Genomic DNA, 25,356 nt, shown 5'->3' with positions numbered 1-25,356 from the left:
AGTTTCAGCATTGAACTTCCCTAAACATTGGAGTCTTCCTCCTGGTCCAAAGAGAGGTTCTGCTTTTTCCAGTGGTCCCGGATGATTCAGTTGACGAAAAGTGCCTTCACTGATTACTGAGGTGTCAGTCCCTGTGTCTATTTTGAAAGTTACAACTTTGTCACACAGTTTCAGGTTTACGTTCCAGGGCTCGTCATCATCCTTGCAACTGGTCACTGCTCCTAGAAAAAGTGGATCCCCTGCTGCAGGTGAGTGGTGCACATCGTCCACGGCCTGTCGAGTACAACAAACTGCGAAGTGGTTGTAACCACGGCAGCGGCGACATTGCTTCCCTTTGGCGAAACATTCATCTTTGTTGAGTCGCAAGTTGCATTTTGAACATCGGCTCTGTGATTGGAACTGATCTGTACTGTTGTTTGTACTACGAGGGTGACGTGTGTTTTGGGGTGGACCACGACGTCTCCGATTCTGATGTTGACTGTGATTGTTATGGCTAGTACCATCTGTAAAAATATTTGAAAATATGATCATCTTAATTTGCAAATAAAATCTGTCATTAGATCGAAAGCTGCCTGGCATGTTTCATACCAGTTGTTAGACCGTTCTTTACATACTGATTTGGACCAAGGATTTGCCTAATAAAGAAACAAGACTCACGGTGGGTGTTGTCATGTTACCAGTCAACTGGGGATACTTACTCCTCCTAGACACCTGATCCAACCTCTGGTGTGTCTAGGGGTCCGTGTTTACTTTTAATTCTGTATTCATTTTAGAATTCATAAGATTGATCACTGTTCGTTATCTTCCCCTTTTCATACCAATAGTTCTTCACCTTTAGAGTTGAAACAACCTCCATGGACATCTTCCATTTCCTTCTTCGGGTGTACAGGTGACTCTGAATGACTTGGAAGTATAATAAACTGAAACACATATTAAAAGCTTGCTCCACTCGTGTACATATACATAGTTGGACTGAAATCTTATTTCAGTATTGAAATGTATCGATGTGTACAACAGCTGAAAGTCCAGGACAATAGTGTTGGTATACAAGCTAGTGTGATTTTTGGATGTAGAAATGCATAAAATCCTGTATGAATGAATTTTTAAAAGACACTTTTCTCAATAATTTCTTTTAAAATGATGTCAAATGTTATGAACCCCTACCCCCGTCGTGACTGTTGTTTCTCGGATGATATTTTAGTAACATTGTGGGCTAGACATTATTGACTGAATGAGAAGTTGACCTTGTTCAAAGATTGAATTAATTTCCAATGTTTCGCTAATTTGAAAAAAACCAAACAAAATACTTAGATAAGCTCAGTGATCTTGTTTATATGACACATGCAGCAGTATTTGTGTATAAGTATGACATTTGAACAGTCTTCCTGTTTTATAGTCCTGTAAATAATTTCACTACTATGTTAAAGTTAGCTTTATCTTTCTATGTCATCTTATTCCATATGTACTGTTCACTAAATATTCTCTAGATATCAGCAATGCACACACACCATCTCAAAACAAGAAAACGAAAAACAGTTTCAACAATTTATTAAGATATTACAGGTGTCACATTACCTCTGAACTTTCTCAGAGCATGGCACTGCTTCAATAATGCTGAACATTCACATATATATTATATAGGCAAAAATGACTTCACTACTATTAAATGACACATAAGACAGCGTGTAAATGCGACTATTTACTCAGTCATTCATGTCTTATGATCATCAGGATTGATCTCTTCAAATATTTCTTTTTTTTAAATAACAACAAATTTGAATATATCAACAAATTATTGCACAGAGAAGATTGAAACAGCAAGTCAAATAGTTTAAATTGAACTACACTAATGGAAATCTATTGGAAATGTAATATGAAAGCTTCCTGTATTATAATGGTATAAACAGAATACATCTCTATATATATGTGAACATACGAAAGCTTCTGTAAATTTTGCTTTGCTATCAGTGAATTACCGTATAACAGGTATTTTAGTGATAATCCAATTTTCGCTTTCTTTGTCAGTATTTTTTGAATTACAAACAATTAAATTTGCATAAATTAACACCGATTGTGTACCGTTTCTTACAATATAAGAATAATTCAGTAAGTAGAAACTCGCCACCTCGGGTGTAGTACTAATTGTCTTAGACGGTGGTCAGGTGTCATCACTCTGTACACGCACCTGTTACTTGTTGAGTGACAACACGCGTAACAGTAATGTTTGTTCTGTACAAAATTGAAACCTGTCAAATGTCAATTAATTTGTAACTTGGAGAATCGCAAACAAAGAACTACGCAAATAAAAAATAACAGCGTTTTGGGAGATTTTCGCAAAATTTGTGACACACAAAAATAACCTGTTATACGGTAGTGAAAGACTCTCGTGTACATTTAAATATTCACAATAGCATGATTGATTTTAGAAAAAAGAAATGATTGACAACAACATAGATGTCTGAGCATCTTATCACGTGTACTTTCTGATGAGATTATCACATGACATTGTATGTATTTAAAACTATAAACCAATTGAAGTTAGCATCTTAACCCTCTATATAAAACAATCTCGTTCATTATCCTATCATTGACCAGTCTCGGTCAATATCCTATCATTGAATATAGTCTCGTTCAATATCCTGCCACTGAAAATACTTAATAAACAAATAAGGCATGAATTCAACAAGCATTCTGAGATTATTATGGCAGAGCAATGTACCAAATATCAAATGAATATCTGCAAAAACAGAGAAAAAAGTATGGAAAACTGATAATTCATGTTATTTTTCCAAGTCAAAGGGCCCTAACAGTGAAAAATCAACGGACCAAAACCAAATTCGAACTTGATCTGTAACTTGTTATGGCAAAGCAATGTACCAAATATCAAATGAATATCTGCAAAAACAGAGAGAGAAAAATCTGGAAAAATGATAATTCATGTGATTTTTCCAAGTTCAAGGGCCATAACTTAGTAAAAATCCACAAACCGAAACCAAATTCGAACTTGATCTGTAACTTGTTATGGCAAAGCAATGTACCAAATATGAAATAAATATGTACAAGAACAGAGAAAAAAGTGTGGAAAACTGAATTGCTTCTACTTCATCGGTAGGGGACTAAAAAAAAAGACATTTGCGGTTATGAAAAATTCATTGGATATGCAACTTTCATGATGACAGAAAATACATTTCATACTGTTAAAAGTTTGTCTTTCAATGTACAAGATATTAATTTGTGGATTATCTATCACAACTTTTATCCTGTAAAGGACTACAGTACCTTACATTTATTGGGTAATACTACACATAGACGGCTACAATTTACACCTGGTTTTTATTCAGAGGAGGAACGTAATGCACACAAAAAAGGTGCAATCTTTACAAAACAGCAGTGTAGAAACATGAAAATATATTGAAGTAAAAATTCTAAAACATTGTAGAAACAAATATTTTCAATGTTCTCAACATGAAACATAATAGCTCACAGATTCAAAAGTCTATACTGTGTTCCAAAAACAATTATCTAACTATTTAAAACAATTCAAAATTATGACAACAGAAAATATCTATGGTCATAATGACATGTAAACTTTCTGTGGCATTGAATATGCTTTTACTGCAAATATAAACAAAAGTCCATCAGACAATGAAATAAAACATATGATTTTCGAAACAATAATAATTCTCTGAACTCCAAACGGTAACAAGACATGAACTCTACATCAAAATTAGTACTAAACCAACATACAAATGTACATATCTTTATTATAAAGCAAAAATATCAAAATGTTTTCATGAGGAGTTGACAACCTGAAGCTTTTGTGTTCTGGAGATCATTCAATTTTACGTAAAATTGTAGGTAAAACCTGACCTTTAAAAAAGTTGGGTTTTTTAAATCATTTTTTTTTATCTTCTTACAAAAAAATAAGTTAATCTGGGTACATTAACAATACATGTATCCTTACAATCCTCATCACCACACAGATGATCCATTTACAGGGGGAAATTATCCTGACTCTATAGGAGGATGCTTTCATTTGATTTGACTTACTGTAGCCTTGATGTTCTAGAGAAGATTTCAGTAGTTTTCCTTTGAAGTTTCACCCCCTTAGTGGCCGAATTCTACTTCTTACAATTGTATTTCTACAGGAAATGCAGATGAACTTCAGTTTCTTGAACAGAAATATCATGGATACAATGTATGTCAAAGCAAATTGGAAATCCCATTACTACATTTCCTTTAGGTACTTTAACCTCAGTATCTCGCACCCTCAGATATCTTGAAGCCTCATCGTGTTTGAGATATTAAAAGAGATTTGACTGTATATTGGCATCCAGAACACAACAGATATGCAAAAAACTCCTACAAATTAACAAAGTAAAGAAAACTTTCTCAATAAAATTGCTACAATTCATTCAAAGGAGATTATATCAAATTTAAAGTCAGACACCTTTTCGATATGTAACCAATATAGCAATTCATTTGAAGGAGATTGTAATTAATGTACAGTAATTAAAGAAAGTTTAAATCAGACAGAAGTGAGTTCTCCTTTGCACTTTTCACAACAATTGAAGGTCAGATTGTCAAACTTGGTATATGGGTGGAAACGACAAGCAATGGCAGAGGGCAAGGTCATTTGGTTTACTTCCAGTTCCGTATCTCGTGACAATAACTGAAATGATGATCAGTTACATGTAAACAATACACGCATTTGTAAATAAACATTTCATAATGATTGCTTATTTGTCTATTTTATCATTTTCTATCCACTGTTAGATTCACATTGACATAGAAAACCTCAAATTCAGCTCAGTATAATAAATCGGTCAACATGTACGGAATGTTGATAAACAATCAGCATTAATTAATCTACCTACCTGGTGGGCGTACGATTCGGCCAGAGTGAGACTGTCCTCCCAGGTTGGGCTGGCTTCTATCTGTATCACGGTATCGTGAGGAAGTAGTCGGTACCGAATATTTTCAGTCAATCTCTGATTCATACGGGCCAAGTCCAGGGCATTTGTGGAAGGTGGCTTTGTGGGTTTCTGAGAGGTCAGAGGGTCAAATGCAGATCTAATTTGCTCCAAGCACCTAAAAAATATTTTCATAACTGTTTTTTATGGAGTAGGTTCAACTAGAGTAATTTGATTTGATGGTTTATTTGACATTGGTCCCTTAAAGAATTTTTCATGCATATTGAGACGTCCCCAGCTTTAGGTGAAGTGGCACAAATTCATACCTATGCACGGCACTTGGGACCAAAGCAATGTCATAAATACAGTACCCGCAACATTATTCTTGACATGATAAACAATAGAACACGATACAAGCACGATACGATAGGATACACGCACGATACGATAGGATACACGCACGATACGATAGGATACACGCACGATACGATAGGATACACAGAAAACCTGATAAACGCAAAACCTGATAAATGATCTTCACGATAGACCTGATAAACGCAAAACACGATAAACGATCTTCACGATAAACGGAAAACCTGATAGAAATGTTGTAAATTTAGAAACAATTTAGACAGAACGAAAGTTTGATACGTACAAAATAATTACATTATGTTGATAATAATATTGAAGGATTTCAATACTCAATATATACCTAAAGCATATAATTTATTTATCCACGGTTGTACGTTTATTTTATTTTATTTTATTTTTTTTAAAATTCTATTTATGTTTTTTTTAACGTCATTACAGCTAAAATCCGGAAGCTAAACTATATACGGTATTGAATTCATTAATTGATATCTAAATGAATTTTCTCAGCCAATGATTCTAAAACGTATATTGTCACCTTGAATATTTAATATATGAATCATACAGGGAGTGATTGATTTTTGTCTTGCTTAACGTCTCGCTCAAGAATATTTCACTCATATGGAGACGTAACCATGACCGGTGAAGAGCTTTTAAATTTAGGCTTGTGCTTGGCAATTACGGCCATTGAGCAGTAAGGGTTTTTTAGCGTGCCACACCTACCGTGACACGGGGCGTCTGTTTTTAAGGTCATCTCGGAGGACCCGTGGCATTCACACTTGATGCCGAGCGTTTAGCAATTAAACAGGAAATTAACAAAATGTAATATAATGTAGTGATATCATGCTTCAATAGCTCTCTTATTCTAATGTCTATTATCTTGGATATCAAATAAAACCAAGTAATATTTTGTTTGTAGCAAGGAGGGGGGTTATTTTGCATCAAGCTCTGAGATCACCGCTCATTCAACAACTACAATTATTTTCATAATGACCGCTTTAAATACAATCCACTGCACTACACCATATGCTCATATATTAGATATTTCTACACTATGAGTGATAATTGATAGTCATAAGTAATTGGAACATATTTTTTGTTCACAAAAAATAAACTATTAAAAACATATAATGTACGAAACTCGGCTTGATTTAAAGTCGCAATTTAGAAATGCTTTAAAATGTTTGTGTTTAGCATGTAAAAAATTCAAATAATCATCAAAACTAGCATAAATTTCCAGCATCTACACGTACGACTATTGATATATGTGTACATGTACAAATAAAAAAAAAAACAACGATGACCGCTGAATCGTGCCCAATTGAGCAGAATTTTGGGAGATGCAATATACCCTTGCACTCTTTTAAAACTTAATCTTCTAAATGTGTGAAATACAATGTCCCTGAGAATGTTTACTGTCAAAACACGGGTGATACACAAAATCAGATGGATAAGAACGCACACAAGTTCAGTAGTTGGTATATAAGTTGAATACAGGTTAACAAAATCGGAAGAAAAAGAACCATTATTAAAATATATGTAATAAACAATGTAATTTACTGATTTTTCCTTTCAGATCGAAACTTCCTATTTCTTTGTTAGATTTAATTACAAATAATTGTTCCTAGACAAGGAAATGTTTATGAACTCCAGATGAAGGAGCTTTCAGTTTTACTGTCCTTGGTTTGCTCGGCAAACCACTGCCTACTTTCCAGACTACTTAGAATGAAATTGTGATAAATTTTCACCCTCTCTGGACAGGCATATAGCTCTTTTTCTGCCTTAAAATCGACAGCTTTATGTTCTCTTTCAAATATACTGTCTTTCCTCGATTCCTAAAAATAGCTTCTTTAACAAAACGAATAAAGCTTTCGGAAAGTATCTTACTTTTTCGTTAGATTTAATATACGATCCCGATAGTTTCCGAAGCTACACGATAAACGATTTTCACGATAAACGGAAAACCTGATACACGCAAAATACGATACATGATAGATCTGATAAACGCAAAACACGATAGAAAACGGAAAACCTGATACACGATAGGATAGGATACACGCACGATACGATAGGATACACGCACGATACGATAGGATACACGCACGATACGAATGTCAAGAATAACGTTGCGGGTACTGTAAGAGTAAGCTACAGCTCTGCACATGTGCAAGATAATTGTTTGCCGATATTTTGTGAGAAACCATTAGAGGAAACAAGTAACTCTACTTTTAATTTTCAACTTTTAAGACCTTGGCCAAGTCTTACTTGTAAGTTTCAAAGAGATTCCTTCGGAGTTCATGCCTCTCATTTAGCAACTGCTGCAAGGCATTCTGGGATTCCTGGCAGAGCATTGCAAAGTAGGCCTTATCTGCTGCCAATTCATCAATCATGACACTACAAAATATCAACACAATCATAAAACTCATCAATCATGACACTACCAATAACAAAATCATACAACCCATTATACCAAGTTTGACCCCACCCTGGAGACAGAACCTCTACCCTGAGGATCATGAAATTTATAATTTTAGTAGTGGCCTCCCTGCTCTACATCACTAAGCATTAACTAGTTTTTCTTACAGGTGTGCAATGGTACAGATTAAAGTGTTTGAATATTGGTTAATGAATGGCAGTTTTTACTCAGCCCTTAACGTCCTGCAGGTGCAGAAGGCCTGAAATTTACAGCTTATCTCACACTTGTCCCTGAAATGCTTCATACCAACTTTGAAGAAGAAGAAAAGGGACTCCAAATGGTAGTTATCAAGAATTTAAAAATGTTCAATTGTTAACGAACGATGGACACTGACCAATAAATTATACCTTTGTTATGAAATATTGCTTCTGTTAAAAAAAAAATTTCCTCTGTTGTAAAAAAATACCGCTTCTGTTAAAAAATATTGCCTCTGTGAAAAAATATTGCCTCTGTTATGTAGACACTAATCTTCTCTATCCTCATTCCACCTACCGACTTGCTAAGAACTTGCTACGCCACATGTCAGCCTGGATGGAGATCTTATCCATGTGTTCATAATCTTCTGACAGCTTCTTGGAGAAATGTCCAAGTTCCTTGGATAGCTGTGCTTTGTCTCTGAAATTACAGAAAAGTCCTAAATAAGTCGTCATGGCAATTTCTCCAAGACCACATAATGTAGGTACCAGCAATCAGCAATAATCCTGATAATAGAATATGATGAGTTGGAATAATCGAGAAGTTCCTGCAATTCTAGCCTCATCTTGTATCCAATACAAATGAAGTACTTCCTTATAATACCTGATTTAGTTTATTGATAAATCACTTTTGGTGTTTAATCTAACAATCAAAGCCCATCTCTTGACAAACTAATCAAAAATCTCACAGCATCATGCCATCCTTCCTGTTTTGTATTCATTATTTATACATCAAACATTTTAACACGATACTCATGGGCCACAATGTTCACTTGAGTCACCCTGTTCCTGCTGTTTTTCATCAGATTTTTGCCCTCTTTAATTCCATCACAAATTTTGACCCTCCTATTATGACCCCAATCTAACTACATGGGGTTATGATTTTATCAAACAACATGGGGGTACTTCAATATCAAAATGACTAACATAGCCTTGCTGTTCTGGAGAAGAAATTTTTTAAAGATATTTTTCCCTACATTCATGCATTATGTACAATTCTAAAATCAATTTAAGCCCCAACTTAACCCCAGGGTCTAGAAAAACAAAATGAATTCACACAAATTCAGAACATTTGACATGATTTAGAGTAGCCCTGCTACTCTTTAAAAGATTTTTTTTTTAATGCATGAATGTAGGGAAAAATATCTTTAAAAAATTTTTTTTCATGTTCAGCAGCCTTATTTCGTTTAGATGACTGAGTAGGCTTACCTAACGAGATGCTCCATCGTGAAATGTAGATCATCTCCCACTGACGCTACCAACAGCTTCTTCAATTCTGTGTTAATCTAAAAACATAAAAATCCTTTCTATTTCAATGACTGTCCATTTAGAGTCTAACCAGTGATGAATATGACATACATGTAATCTGAGCATTTCAGCCCTACATCATTCACAGGTACGTTTATTATGTACATGCTGTCCAAAAGATTTGTTTGAGGTGAAAACATTTCTGTACATACCTGCAATATTGACTACTATAAAACTACATTTAAGTCTGGATTCTACAAAGTCCAGACTTTTTTTTACCTGAAGTTGTACGTCTAGCTGCTTTGTCAGACTGGTAACCTTGGTGTCTAGCTCATTCTTCAATGCCACATTCTCCTCTCTCAGTCTCTTGACTTCCTCCAATTCAGATTGCCCACTGATCTTCCTAGTACCTTCTGCGTCGTCGTTCAGCATCGGTACCAACGTCTGTGTCTCTCTCACTGAAATAGCTTGTTTTTCATCTCCACCTTTTCCACTAGTGTCCACATCCCCTGCTTTAAGGGGGCTCACTTTGTACACTATTTTACCTCCATTTTCAAAAGAGTTTCCTCTGGGAGAAGGTTCAACATTTGCCACCGGTTGCACATATTTTGTGTCTGCTATAGAGTTTGGTTTCCTGGTCTGTTTTTGGTAGTTGTATTTGGGCAATGGCTGTCTCAGCAGAACCGTGCCTTTCTCTTCTAATGCTGCTTTAGTTTTTCGTGTTTCTCTCCCTTTAACAGCCCCGTTAGGATTCTCTCGGATGGCTTGGGGATGGGTGATGATTGTCTTTGACCTCCCTGAACTTTCAGCCATCTTGATTGTGTTCAAATCCTGTACAATTATACATACAATCTACATTTCAGTTACAAATACTTGCTTACAAGAAAAACAAAAATTGTATTAATATTAAACACTATTTTTTTCTAATGCGAGCAAGCCCCTGTTTTTCTGTAGAAAGGCAGTTAGATTAACATTTTTTTTTTTTTTATGTTTTTGTTTGTTTGTTATTGGGGGGGGGGGGGGGGGTGAAAGCTTTAAATTTGTAGCCAATATGGTTAAAGTTTCAGCCATATTGATTACAATTTATATACAGGTAACAAGTTAATTAAGGAAAACAATTAATGCGCCTTCAAAGAAATCCTCATCACATGAAATCATAATTTCTCAGAAATTCTCACTAATATAAGCTGACATACGTAATAATAATTCTACCTTACCTACTCCCCGTTACTCCAGTATGATTTGACTGACTGACGTAAAACATTACCAATAGAGGGAGCAACACAAATCACATGTTTCTCTTCATGCATGACAGCTCAAGCCATCACAAACATTACAATCTACAACAATTTCTCCTTACTGGATCTACCATGCTACATTAAACAATAAACCTATCTGAACAATTAATGCATCACCCCCAGGCATAATCCACCGTATTCTGTTACTAGGTGACTTGATTCACGACTCGCAGTGCTATGTAAGATGGCGTATGGTCTAGCATTTAACTTTTTCTGCTCAATGCAAAGTATGAACTGCTCATTCATCTCAAAATAATTTATTTCATAAATAAAGTAATTCAAAGTAATAATAAAAAATGTCACTATACTATCAGATAGTATTCATAAAAAGATTCGGATACATTATTGTCAAAAAAAAATTCAATTTGATTACAAAAATATAACACTGATTTTTAAAAAAAAAGAAGAAGCTAAAAGTCATGATTTTAAACAGAAGTTCACAGTTACTGTGTCAGATTTTATATGATTTGGGCAGTGATTAATCAGTGGTCATTAATATCAATTAATTTAACTTAAATGTAAAAACCCTGATGTTTGTAATAATGTCCAATACTGGATGCAGAGAGAGAGAGAGAGAGAGAGAGAGAGAGAGAGAGAGAGAGAGAGAGAGAGATTTAAAAATCTTCTTCTCAAGAACCACTGGGTCAGAAAAGCTGAGATTAGATTTACATGGAAGCTTCCTAACATAGTGCTGATTCACGTTTGTTAAAATCATGAACCCCCAAGGGTAGGATGGGGTCACAAAAGGAGATCAAAGTTCTACATAGAAATATATAGGGAAAATCTTTAAAAATCTTCTTCTCAAGAATCACTGGGCTAGGAAAGTATTACATGAAAGCTTCCTGACATAGTGCAGATTCAAGTTTGTTAAAATCATGACCCCTGGGGGTAGAATGGGGCCACAATAAATTTCAGCTATCCTGGCCCAGGAATTACATCAGACTTGCATATCAGTAGAGAAGATTGCAAAAGATTGGCAGAAGTGAAGAACTTTCTTTGCTGCCCTACATGCTGACCGGCACAAAGGGCAGTAAGTAAAACATGGTTAAAGCAAACATATTTATAATGAATTCACACTTACAGTAAAACACAGTTACAGTGAACATGCTTATAATGAATTCACACTTACAGTAAAACACAGTTACAGTGAACATGCTTATAATGAATTCACACTTACAGTAAAACACTGTTACACACTTAAAACACAGACACACTTATAATGAATTCACACTTACAGTAAAACACGGTTACACACTTAAAACACAGACACACTTATAATGAATTCACACTTACAGTAAAACACGGTTACACACTTAAAATACAGACACACTTATAATGAATTCACACTTACAGTAAAACACGGTTACACACTTAAAACATAGACACACTTATAATGAATTCATGCTTATAGTAAAACACGGTTACATATTTAAAACACAGACACACTTATAATGAAGTCATGCTTAGAGTAAAACACAGTTACAGTGAACATATTTATAATGAATTCACACTTATGGCAGAGTGATTTTCATTCCATGTAGTTTTAAACATATTATGAAGTTAATGGATATTATCAATTACATTTATAACGAATCAAAATTGTTGGTCCCCAGACAGTCATCATCGGAAACCCCCGTTTGGTCGCACTTCTTTTTGGGTTTCTGATGATGCCAGATAGTTAACGAACTTTGTTAAAAATTTCTAATGTATATTTATATAACTTTAATTCATAAACAATGTGTATACAAGTATATAATAGAAAGTGTACAACTTTTCAGGTAAATCTACCCAGAATCTGAGACAATGCACAGACATTTAGAAACAGACAAACAGATGCACAAGGTGATTCCAATGTAACCCCCCCCCCCCACACACACACACACATTTTGTTTGTTGGAGGGGATGTTATGTTATAGAAAAAGATAAAAAGATTACAGTCGGGGAAAAAAGTAAAACAAAAAAGTAAGGGGGTGCACACACACCCATCCACCCCCACCTTATGAATAACACCTGCATAAATTTTTTATTTTATTGAGTTCTTCGGGATATTTACGGGGTTCTATGGGTTTCTTTGTGGTTCTATGTGGTAAAAAGATGCACCGCTAATTTAAGTTAGGATGCTTTGATAGAGCTCAGTTCTCACAAGTTAGATGCTAACTTAATATATTTTTTGTCCTCTTCATGGATATAGAATCTAATGCCAATACTTTTTGCTTCACCCTTAAAAACGGCCACACCATAAGACATACTAGTGTGTGGGAAGAATGAATTCTGGCTAATTTGAGTTCTATATGATGGAATTTGGAATAAGAGTATGGAAGTTGAGTGAGCCACTGACAGGTTGGAAAAACTTCCCCTATAGCGAGATATTCTCCCGAAAAGGTGATCATCCCTCTTCAGGGAGAGTAAATACATCCCGTAAAACCGAGAAAAACACCTGTGGAGTACATCTCTTCATATTTCACATGAAAAGAAGAAAAAGTGCTAAAATGTCCAATACCTCTGCAAATATATGTATGAAAACAAAAACACTCACAAAGTGCATTGGATTTCAGCCTCCTTCCCTCGTACTTTGATATGAAATTTCTTAAATGTGTTGTCAATTTTATATAGTGACAATGCCCTTCACTCCAGGATTTTAACCTTATATACATGTACGACTATGCTCCGGATGGAGCGATGCATATATGTACATTATTGGAAGAAGAATGCGCGTCATGCCGAGTGTGTGTCATACTTATTCAGCAGTGCACGGAATTTGTCATTATTTTCAATAAAGACACCAAAAACACCTGTTTAAGGTAATGTTTACTTTCTCGCTTTTTAGCGAAATCTAGCTATATATAGCAATCGGCACCGTCGGTAGGTGGCGCTGGCGGCAACATTTCCCGCAATCACAAAAAGTTTACCTCACTGCGCTAGGTGCTTTTCACCGTTTTATATGATCAAGCCCGAGGTTTAAATACGAAAGTATTAATGTGAAACGAAAGTAAGGAGTTCAAAGTTTACGTATATGGTGATATAGAAAGCACGTGGTACGAAATGACATTTTGTCGGTATTTTGAAGTGAGAAAATAAGTAGCAAGACCAGAAATCGGCCATATACGCAGATTTTACGGTGATATTTAAATAATTCGAACTTCCTTTTTCTTTTAAAAACAACACTGAGGTAATTCGTATATGTCCAGAGAATGTGGTAAAATAATTTTTTCAACCTGTTGGGTAGAATTTACAAGAACGATAACTCTAATATTTGTAAACGAAAACAAAGGGAAAGTAAATCATGTGTACTTCATTATCCACAATAAATCACCGATATATGTGATTCAATGAAATTTCCTGTTATCAAATTGTCATGTTTATTTTAAAAAAATTATCCTAGATTTTGTACTTCACCTTGCAAACTGATACTGTACCGTCAGTAGGTGGCGCTCGTGACATACACAAAAGTTTTTAGGATGGCTGAGGCCACAAGCGGTGTCCAGGGCAGAGCCCTGGTGGGAGTGGAGGGTTTGGGGTAAATAACAGCAATTTAAGACCGACCAGCCCATATTTGTTCCAATTCTTAAGACGTCTCATTGCAGAAAATGATCTTTCGCAAGGCACAGAACCAAGTGGCGTGCTACTTTCCAGCATGTATAACTGCTTTATTTTGCCCTCACTAGTGGTTTTGGTACAATCTTATAATTTTTTCTATCAAGGATATTGATAAAGAACAATTAAGATATACATATGTAATTGAAACAATGATGTTTGTGTTGAATTTTATACAGAAATACTATTATTTTTCTCGTCCGGTAGTTAAAATGACCGAGGGTAGGTATGTTTATTAGTGTTTTGAAGCAATATTGATACTTATTTTCAATAAAATAACAGGGTTCGAAATTAACTCATGTCCGTAAGTCCGACACTAGTAAAAAACGTGTCGGACTAGTGAACTCTCTATAGCACTAGTCCGTACGGACTAGTGAAAATCCGGGAATCAATCTTGAATATGGTAAAGATTTTTAGCAAGATTTGTCCGAGTCTCTTAGATGTTTGAACTATTGGTCGATTAATTACCTGCAAGGTTAAGTGTTTGTGTGACTATGACATCCTGAGCTTCCAAACACATGGAGTGCATTCGAGACCGCCGTTCTTCGAACGTGCACAAATTGTCAAATTCCTGCCGATTCCGAACGCCGAGTACACATCAAAAGAACGTATTCTAGGTGCAAGAATTGCAAGTAGTGTGGTCTGAGAACATGCACGTTTGTGCGCACATGTTCTCGTCATTCGCGACTCTAACACAGTAGTTCATAACACTATAGCTCATGACTTGGTCAATCGAGTGAATTTTATTGACTTTATTGATAAAATTTCGAACTCCTGTGGCTCTAAGATCTGAGCAACAAAACAACAGGAATGTCGATCTCGAACGCACTTATGGATGTTTATAAAAGGATTAACTCGGAGGTTAATATTGTATGCTTCTGAAGATCTTGAATGCGAAATAAAATATGGTGGTCTCTTTCTTCTGTACGTGTCAGAAATTAAATTGATTGCAACTGTGATGAGTTTGGTTTCATTAAATACTGTTGAATAAAATGAAGATCATTTAGTATGATGTACTGGACGGACTAGTGAAATGCTTTTGCACACCCCAAAAAGGTAGATTAGGCATCAAGTTCATTTCTGTTTAGTCTATTTTCACTAATATTACTTGTGGTCAAATATTTACACAAGTCAGAAAAATAACTTGACGCAAATATGTGAGGGTACTCGTGTTTGCCTGTCAATTGTGATGCAGGGAAAAGAGATATTTTGAAATACTTATTAATTTTGAAATCAGCACATTTGAATTAAGTGGAATATTGATCAAAATGTTGAAAATATATTGTTTTTAAAAATCTCCCCCAGTCGCTACTTATATAATAGGGGAAGTGTTCCCAACTTGACTGAGAGTTCGAGAGGGGACGAGTCCGTCTGTTCTTAAGAGGACTTTGATATATTAAAATTCTAATAAATAAGCCCTACTTAAATTATGGTATCCCAAGTAGTAAATATATTTCACTACGTCTATAAAAACAAGTTTCATATATACCAATCCGAATTTTCTCCATTTCTCCATACTTGAATGTTAATCCATTACTCAAACAAAGAAAACATACTTTACAATACATATTTCTTAACATAATAACTATCTAAAATTTAACATACCGTTCCCAATTCTCTGGAAAACGTCACATAATTTTCATTTTTAGACCGTTCTTCTTAGACTTTTCTTTTCCGGAAATAGGTATACGCTTCAAAGGAAGTCGAAACACTCATCCAATGAAAACGATTCTTTCAAAATACATTGTCTTATGTTGCCAGGAACAACAACAGAGCTGAGTTAGAAACTGCATGTGCACACTTGTGTTGTTGTGAATAAACCAAGATGGTAAGTTTCTGTGTATATTTAAAAGTGGAATACATATTTTGTTATGTAGAATTAGTTGTAAATGACGTTTTTAGATGTTAAACAGGATGTCCTTTTGCAGTCGTAGAATCTACAAACTGTACAAACAAAAACAAAATCAAAGCACGCTTTGACTGGCTGTAGCAATAGTTATATAGCAAAGAAGTCTACAACTTGTTTTGTTTTGCTTTTATGACGTTCAGTAATATTTTCTTCATAATTTATAGAGTCTGATTGTGGGGATGCATGGTCTCTTCAACATATGCAATATAATCCTGTGATTATTTCTTAATCCCCTATACATACCTTTGCCCTGCAGCCATTAGTAATCATTGATACATCGGCCTCCAAATCAGATTCAGTTAGTTCAGAATGAAAGAAGTTGCTTCCTAAGATACCAATGTATAATTCTAAGCTTTGAATGTTGATCAAAATCAGAGTATGGCAGTAATTTAAGATGATCTGAATTAATTTCAATGTATTCCAACACACACTGGTTAGCGTCTGCTTCAGCTGCTAATCTTTTGTTAATTTTCACATTGCTGAGCATATATACTATGGACACAACTTCAAGCTGGGTGTATTGAGTGTATGATGGCACTACTATCTCCTTTGTCTCTATTGTTAAAACACAAAAGTGGAATGAATAGAATATGATTTATTTCCAAATTAGGGCCCTCTCAGGCATACAGCATACATGATTGTTAACATTTCAATGTGCGATGACGATAAAAAGAAAAACAAAACAAGAGTAAAATCTGCACTATTAGTATGAGCAATGTTCATACATGAGACGTTTGAACATGATAATACTTATTTGTATTATATGTAAGTACCACCGTGTATCCTAATGCAAAACAGTCAGGAATGTAAACATGATATATATATATATTATGAATGTGTGTAGATCTTCTTGCATGGACACTGTACTTATCGCTGATTGTTGATGAGGTTTTTTTCACTATTGATGACACAGGACAGGGATGGGGAAGAAAGATTTTGCTTTGTCGCTGAGTGGTATGATCCACATGCAGCCTTTGTCAGGAGATACCAATTCATGTACTATGTTAAAGATGGCACAGTAGAAATGGTAAGCACAGCTGTTTTCATGTAACACAGATTAATTTCTTTAATAACCAATTCATGTAAATCTGATTGATTTCTTTATTACCAATTAGAATGAAAAATTTAAATAAAATGAGAGTCTAAATATGACATTGAAAAACTGTATAAAAAAAAATTTAAAGAGATTAATTATGATGATTAAACGTCATAAAATTGTAATACTTAGTTGAACACTCATAAAAGAATTTTTTATTAATAACTATCAGCTATTAAGCTTTAAAAGGAAGAAAATCTTACATGTAGCTTACACCATATTATTGTCTGGGTAATCATCATTTACAAAGAATTGCATTTAATCATTGATGGCAAAATTATAAAATGTCATATTTTTTGTTCTTTAGTTTGACATAAAGAACCACAGAATGTTTCTGAAGAAAACTCGTATTGAAAGCATTCGCCCAGAGGATTTGTATATTGGAAATACAGTAAATATTCTGTCCCGACAAATGAACTTTGTGGATTATGGAGACGATTTTACCAGATCACGGCTTTCACATAAAAAAGAAAGGTAGGGAATAAAGATTTGCTGTCCATCTCTCATGTTCTGCCATATTTTGCTTGTTGTCACAGACTACCATGCAACTTCAATTAAAATACAAGAGTAACTCACGAAAGGTATCATTTTAATTAGACTAATTTTCTGTTAATGTGCACAGTGCATGGAATTTGAATCAATTGCAAACATTTGAAAGGACACTCTCTAGTAAACTGAAAATTTTATTTATTGTCATGCATCATTGTAATACTTGCCTAATTCTACAATTTTGTGATTAACATGATGAATGGATGGGGAACATTTTAAATGTCCCCCAAAACAACTTTTGACCCAGGCCAGCACCTGTAGCTTCTCCCTCCTCCCACATCTCTCTCCTATCTCTGCTATGCTACCTTCCCCCCTCTCTCTTTCTCTTCCTCCTTTTTCAGTCTCCTCATCTCTCTCTCCCTTCCCTTCTTCATCCCTCTCTGTCCCAAGACTCCCTCCCCATTTCTTCATCCTTTAAAATGTCAGTCCATGCAGCTTTTAATGTTGTAATCTGCATCAAAATATATTTACCAAGAAGATATTTTTTGTTGCAAATTAATATCATAGCAACAGTAAATCTGACAGCATCAAATTTCTAAACCTTCAAATTGTTTTCGTTCAATCAGGAAACATGCAATGGTTTTAAATAAATTGTGTCTTATTTCAGAACTCTTGGTATGATCAAGCCAGATGCAGTTGCAAAAATGGGACAGATAATTGATGCTATTTGCCAGAGGGGTTTCCTGATTACAAAATTAAAAATGTGCCAGCTGAACCGAAATGAAGCCTTTCAATTTTATCAAGAACACCAAGGAAAGCCTTTCTTAGAGTAGGTAGCACACAATTCATTTAACATGCAGATCAATTTTTTTAAACCCCATGCAAACAAAGTTATTCTTTGAAGGTTACTGTGATATATAAAGTCAAGATTACTTTTAGATCAAAGTTTTTATGCATGATTTGCAAATTTTTGTGCTTTGTTGAAAATTTGCATTATTTTCGTGAAATGTTCAGTGAAAATTACCGCTGTGTATAAATTCTTGATCAAACAGTAAATATTAATTTGTTTATTCATCTACATGTATCTGTTTGTCCATATGTGCAAGTATGGTGTCTTGACCAGGCCGGGGAGGGGGGGGGGGGGGACCCGGAAGATCCAGGGTGTTGAGGCTTTTTAGGTTTCTTTTATCCATAATAAAATCAACCAATAAGTTAAACAATATATCACTCTGTAACAATGATCCATCATTTGATCATACTTGTTTGATACGAAGTTTGTTTAAGACGTATATATATCTTCATTCTACTTCAGGGTCAATTGCACAAGGTCACTTGAAGAAAAATGCTAAAACCACAACATGTCTTTGAAACAAAAATACTTATATACCAGATACAAAAATGCTCATATTAAATAAAAAATGCTCATATTAAATAAAAAATGCTCATAATAGATACTAGCTGCAATAATGTAGCCCAATCCAATTTTTTTTTATTCTGACGTTTTCGGGATAGGCTGCAATAATGTAGCCCAATCCAATTTTTTTTTATTCTGACGTTTTCGGGATAGGGCTACAATTCCATAGGATCTCCGTAATGGTGCAAAATAATTTTATGAATAACCGATAATAAACTCTGTGTATTAGTCCCAAATGTTGTTTACACCAAAAGGAGTACCAACTTTGTGCTCGGGCATGTCTAATAAAGGTGTTTTTCATTAAATATAATGTACAGCATGCAAAATTCTTCGTCTGCTCCGCCATGCTTGTTATCGCGAGATCTCGTAGGTGGATCTAATGAAAAGCCTAAACATTGACAATCAGCGCGAAAATGTAGTTATTCGAGCCACTTCGACAAAGGAAGGAAAATCATATTGTTGCAGAAAGAATTTACACTCTGCTGTTCGTTTTTTAACTTGATATTAAATTCAAACCTTCTCAATACCGACGAAATAGCTTTCGCCTCCATACTTGTCCATTGATGTAAATACCACCTTATATGGCATATGCAAATGACTTGACAACCGGAAGTTGAAACTTCAGTACATCAAACATGGCGCACAAATATGAATCGAGAAACTGGGATTTATCGAAATTGTTGAAAACGGTAGAATAGAGCCTCACAAATCTAAAGTTGTAGGTTGTAAATTTATATATTGACTAAGAAACATAGAATATCATTTTATTTACGTAAAGAAAGTCAGGAAATGTTTAGAATGAGCGCAAATGTTGCGGGAGTGAATCACTCCCGCATTTGCACCATTACGGAGATCCTAAGGAGTTGTAGCCCTCTCCCTAAAAAAAATAAAAAAAAATAAAAAAAAAAAAAAATCAGAGAGGGCTACATTATTGCAGCTAAATAGATACAAAAGTTGCAAACGAATTAAGAGTATGTCATGATTCTTGACTTGGGTTAGACAAGGTCAAAGTTACCAAAAAAAGTTATTAAAGTTATTATAAAGTTATAATAAAGCTTTCAGTCTGAAAATTTTTGTTGGATAAAATGTACTATTTCAATAGTTTTCTATGTAATGGTCATGGTCATTCATAAAATCAAAATTAAGTTTAAGATTTTATTAAAATAAAGATTTTTGTTCTATTGAATATATAACATTATATAGAAATTAATTTTTGTACGGGAAGACATTAATGTAGTTTTCCTTCATTCAGAGCCTCTGGATAGGTTTTCTAACTCAAATTTTAATGTCAAAAGTTTATAAACTTAATTTTTTCTGTCATTGAAATAGTAAATCACAATTTTGCAACAAACCCAAAAATGAGAGCTAGTATTACTTAAAATATTGTCCAGGCTTTATGTTTAGAATAGGGATACTTTACACAGAGGTTATTTGTGACAGGTCTGAGTATGTCATGATCTACATGAAACTGTGATCAACTGTCAAGGTCACTCTGGAAATGTTGGCACCGAAATCAGTAATTGTTACTTACTCACTTTTATTCAGAACAGAGATCTTATCTCTCTCAGGACGTTGTTGAAATTTAGATACTTTTATTTTTTTATCTAGTACTCTCCTAAACTTCGTGACAAGGGGACCGGTCATTGCTTTTGAGCTGATGGGAGAGGGCTGTATATCGTCCTGGAGGGATACCCTAGGACCTACTGACTCTGCCTTAGCCCGCTCAGATGCACCTCAATCAATCCGTGCCAGGTTCGGGAAAGGTAAAATCTCATAATCCTTGTAGATGGCCAGTGAAAGACTATAGTATAGATACATATACATGGTACTTATGTGTAAATGGAAAGTCTATATTTTCTCAGCCTATCAGAAAGTCCCTTTAGACAGTTAAACCGACTGCTTACCAATAGTAATGTGAGAAAATAAATCTTGTCAGTTTCTAATTGACATTTGCTGTAAATGTTACAGATAAAACAGAGAATGCCTGTCATGGCTCGGATGGTTTCGCCTCAGCAGCCAGGGAGCTGGAGTTCTTTTTCCCCAGCAGTGGTCCCTCTCGACAGAACACTGCCAAATTCACTGACTGCACCTGTTGTGTCATCAAACCCCACGCTGTCAAATCAGGTTAGAGGATGGAGCTTCATTTCAAATTGTTACACTGTAATCGGTGGAGATTTTACTTTTCAGTTGGTTAAAATTAGATTTTATATATATTTTAACATGTAAGTGTGAAATATTATTTACTGCAAAGCAGTTCAGTAGGTAGAGTGCTCACCTTATATATACAGGAGGCTTGGGTTCTGTCCCATGAGACCGCAACAGATCTGAGTCATTAAAACACTTAGCAACTCTTCCTTCAACTCAGTATTACTTGTGAAAGCCACAGGTCTTTCAGAAGAGATTTTAACAAGAGGCCCATGGGCCACATCGCTCACCGGAGTCACCTTGGCCCTGCCATTGTTTAGCTGTTGTGATTTTTAGAAGACTTTTCTTATCAATCTTTAATCCCATGAAAAAATTTTACGCCATATTGTGACCCCAACCTAGCCAAAAAGGATCACATCATAACTGAAAATGAATTCACATAGCATAGAGATGCCTCAACACCAATATGACTAACATGATCTTGCTGTTTTCGATAAGACCAAGGTCATTGATTATGGTATGATTTAAAGGCCTTGTATAAGAAACCTAAATACAAAATATGAAAGCTCTATCTTAAATAGTTCAGGAGATATCAAATAGGTAAGATTTTGATAAGTAGGTCAAACTTCAAGGTCAAGCTTTAAAATAATATGGCATTGCCATAAAGAACCTATATACAAAATATGAAAGCCCTACCTTGAATAGTTCAGGAGGTATTGAATAGTACAGGAATTTTTTTAAAGGTCAAACTCCAAGGTCAGAAGATCAAACAACATTGTGTACATGGTCTTCTGATAAACAATCTATATACAAAATATAAAAGCCTCACCTAAAATAGTGTTGAATATATTTAATAGGTTATGTTTTCTTAAAAGTAGGTCAAACTTCGAGATCAAGGTCACAGGGCCAAAGATCATGATATCAAATGAAAGGTCTTGTCATAAGAAATATATATACAAGATATAAAAGATCTAACTTAGTAGTTCAGGAGATATTAAATACCTGGTAAGTAAGATTTTTATTAAAAGAAGGTCAAACTTCCAGGTCAAGGTCATAAGATCACACACCATTGCATCATGTGAAAAGTCTTTTTGTAAAAATGTATATACAAAATATGAAAGCCCTAGATTAAACAGTTCAAGAGATTTTTTGAAAGATTTTCCCATATATATCAACATATAACACTTTGATCCCCAATTGTGGCCACACTCTACCCCCAAATTGCACAAACTTGGATCTACTGTATGTCAGGAAGCTTTGATGTGAATTGGAACTTTTATGGCTCATTGGTTTTTGAGAAGAAAAGTTTTAAAGATTTAATTTTCCCTATATACTTGAATGTAAAACTTTGATCCCCTATTGTGGCCCCACCCTACCCCCAAGGGTCAAGATTTGAATACATTTTCTGGCCCAATAGTTCTTGAGAAAAAGATTTTTAAAGATTTCCCCTATATATTCATATGTAAAACTTTGATCCCCTATTGTGACCCCACCCTACCGCTGGGGTGCCATGATTTGAACAAACTTGAATTTGTACTGTCAGGAAGCTTTCATTTCAATTTGAACTTTTCTGGCCCAGTGGTTCTTGAGAAGAAGATTTTTAAATTACCTATTTCACCCTATTTTTGCATTTTTGTAATTATCTCCCCTTTGAAGGGGGCGTGGCCCTTTATTTGAACAAACTTGAATTCCCTTCATTCATGGACGATGTGTACCAAGTTTGACTGAAATTGGCCCAGTGGTTCTGTAGAAAAAGATGAAAATGTGAAAAGTTTACAGACGACGGACAACAGGTGATCAAAATAGCTCTCTTGAGCTTTCAGCTGAGATATGAGCTAAAAACTAAGGTCACATTTTACAGTAGGTATTGGCACAATAAAAAACAACCCTCAATGCTGAATGGCCTAGCTAATTTAGTGCCTATCATAGGTCAAAATTTGTGGCACTTCACTAATTAAGATTTCTACATCCCTGAAACCTTCGATCATGAAGGGATGTAAGATATATTGGGTGTAAGCTGGAGTGTATACAATTTTTGAGACACAAGTAGGATTAATTTTAAACTGATCTGAAGAGTATTTCTTGTAAGAAAAGGCTGAGATTACTCAATGGACTAAAGGGCATATTAAATTTTTATAAAACATGTTTTGTATTGAAAGTAGCATTATTAGTATACCATAAGTTAGCTCAAACCTTACAAACAGCTAAGGAGATTTCTAAATATGAATTGTACATTTTTCAGGCTTGGCTGGAAAGATTATCAGCAGTGTTTTGGAGGCAGGATTTGAAATCTCAATGATTGAAATGTTCCACATGGAGAAGGCCAATGCAGAAGAGTTTTACGAGGTTTACAAAGGTGTGGTGCAGGAGTACGGCTCAATGGTGGCCGAGCTGACCTCTGGACCTTGTCTGGCCTTGGAAATCCGAGCACAGCATGCACCTCAAGCATTCCGGGAAATGGTGGGGCCTTCAGATCCGGTAAGATCTTTAAGCAACTACAATGCTTAAAATATGCTTATTGAGAACAGGGATATAAAGAATTCTCGAATATCAAGAATTTAGTAAAATATATTCCCAAAGTAAAAGAATTCCATATGGATCTAATATCGTAGGGAATTAAGTATAAAGTACCAGAGATTTATCATATAGCATTACCAGTTTTACTGCACTAATAAACAAAGCAAATTTAATCAATTCACCAGAAAGCCACATTGTATTTAGTGTATAATTAGAAATCAATGAAGAGCAAATATATATATATGCCTTTGATTTGACAGTGATTTGATATAGTGTTCATGGGTCCACATGTAACTGCAAATGAATTAAGTACTTTTGAAATCAGTACCAATTAGTTCAGATGTCATTTGTTGCATGTGATAAAAGGAATCACTGCCTAGTTTGTCAGGTATGTGTCGTGATTAATTAACTACAATAGAATATGTGATAATTTCCATAACAGTGATCGAATATTTATGTTTTCCATTGTTATATTTAATCACCTCACATACCCAACAAACTAGACAGTGATAATCCTTATATTTATAGCTGGAATAAAAATAAAAATATATGTAGGGGTATATACCCCCAGTATTTTTAAAAATATTCCATGCAAATAAAACTATATTACCATTTGTCACAGGAGATTGCCCGTCATCTTCGACCCCGCACACTGCGAGCATTATTTGGAGTCGACAAAGTCCGTAATGCAGTTCACTGTACTGACCTTCCGGAAGATGGATTATTAGAGGTATGTCCAGTCATAGTAAAGGATTTTTTTTTTAATGGTTTAATGTAGGCATATATGGCAATGATAAAATAAATGAGAGATCAAAACAGTGTATAGCTTTGGAATATTATCCTCAAAGCATTATCATTTTTGCAATGCATTAGTCTACACAAATATCATGAAACCTCACAAATATGGAACACATATGTTGTTCTTTTAAACCTTAGACATGCAATAAAACTTTAACTCTTTCTCTTTTTTCTACAGGTGGAATATTTCTTTAAGATTCTTGGACGATGAAAAATTCACAGCTGTGTAACATTTAGTGTATTGAAATACGGACAATGAAAGGACCACATTTTTGTGCATTTGACAGATAGGAAGAAGAGAGGTTGATCAAACTGTGATAATACTTATGGCAATGTGACTTCTCATTTCGTCGTTTTGAAGCAAATATACATGTACTATAATAATGATATATAATACAGTTCCTACTCAACAATTCCGATTCTGTCATTTTTGTTGTCATCGCATGGTTTTGGAACACGTACTATTCAGTGTACAGAGAAATATTTTCCTCCATTCAATTCTCTTGTTAAATGGGTCAATTCAAAACTAAGTGAATTGAAATTTGTAGCTCTAGAAAAATTGAAAATGGGTCATATTCATGTACATGTATATCAATGCGCAAAATATATGGTAGATTTTTTTTTATTAAAAGCAGGGATTTAATATTTGCCTAAAGATGCAAGAAGTTTCCCCAAGCAGATTCTAAATCTCGTGTTTATTTGCTTTGCAAATTATACTATTAATGGTGATCTGTGAATGGTAGAATGAAATTCATCCATACAACTTCTAGTAAACATTTCTCGAGTAGTAATATAGAATTTGAATTAAATAGTTCATTCATTACAATCATTTATAACATGCTAAATTATTTATTTACTAATAATTTTTGACAATATATATATACAATAAAACATGA

General features: G+C 34.7%; 2 protein-coding genes across 2 annotated transcripts; one reads left to right on the top strand and one right to left on the bottom strand.

Annotated features, from left to right (window-relative positions):
• Nucleotides 1-1,531: 1,531 nt before the first annotated feature.
• LOC130050352 (golgin-45-like) lies at nucleotides 1,532-15,802 on the bottom strand. The gene is made up of 7 exons (XM_056150222.1): nucleotides 15,698-15,802; nucleotides 9,480-10,031; nucleotides 9,162-9,238; nucleotides 8,251-8,373; nucleotides 7,548-7,676; nucleotides 4,878-5,091; nucleotides 1,532-4,672 (listed from the first exon to the last, which is right to left on the bottom strand). The coding sequence occupies exons 2-7, from the start codon at nucleotides 10,011-10,013 to the stop codon at nucleotides 4,529-4,531; spliced, it is 1,221 nt and encodes a 406-aa protein (XP_056006197.1). The 5' UTR covers nucleotides 10,014-10,031; nucleotides 15,698-15,802; the 3' UTR covers nucleotides 1,532-4,528.
• LOC130050353 (nucleoside diphosphate kinase 7-like) lies at nucleotides 15,799-24,873 on the top strand. The gene is made up of 9 exons (XM_056150223.1): nucleotides 15,799-15,920; nucleotides 16,915-17,028; nucleotides 17,405-17,571; nucleotides 18,254-18,415; nucleotides 20,609-20,763; nucleotides 20,969-21,124; nucleotides 23,388-23,623; nucleotides 24,285-24,392; nucleotides 24,639-24,873. Exons 1-9 carry the CDS (start codon nucleotides 15,918-15,920, stop codon nucleotides 24,669-24,671), a joined length of 1,134 nt encoding a protein of 377 aa, XP_056006198.1. The 5' UTR covers nucleotides 15,799-15,917; the 3' UTR covers nucleotides 24,672-24,873.
• The last annotated feature ends 483 nt before the right edge of the window (nucleotides 24,874-25,356 follow it).

The sequence above is a fragment of the Ostrea edulis genome, chromosome 9 (genome assembly GCF_947568905.1).
Source record: "Ostrea edulis chromosome 9, xbOstEdul1.1, whole genome shotgun sequence".
In the NCBI taxonomy this organism is placed as follows: Eukaryota; Metazoa; Mollusca; class Bivalvia; order Ostreida; family Ostreidae; genus Ostrea; species Ostrea edulis.
The sequence above is the reverse complement of the archived record's forward strand: the minus strand, read 5'-3'. Positions and strand labels throughout refer to the sequence as shown.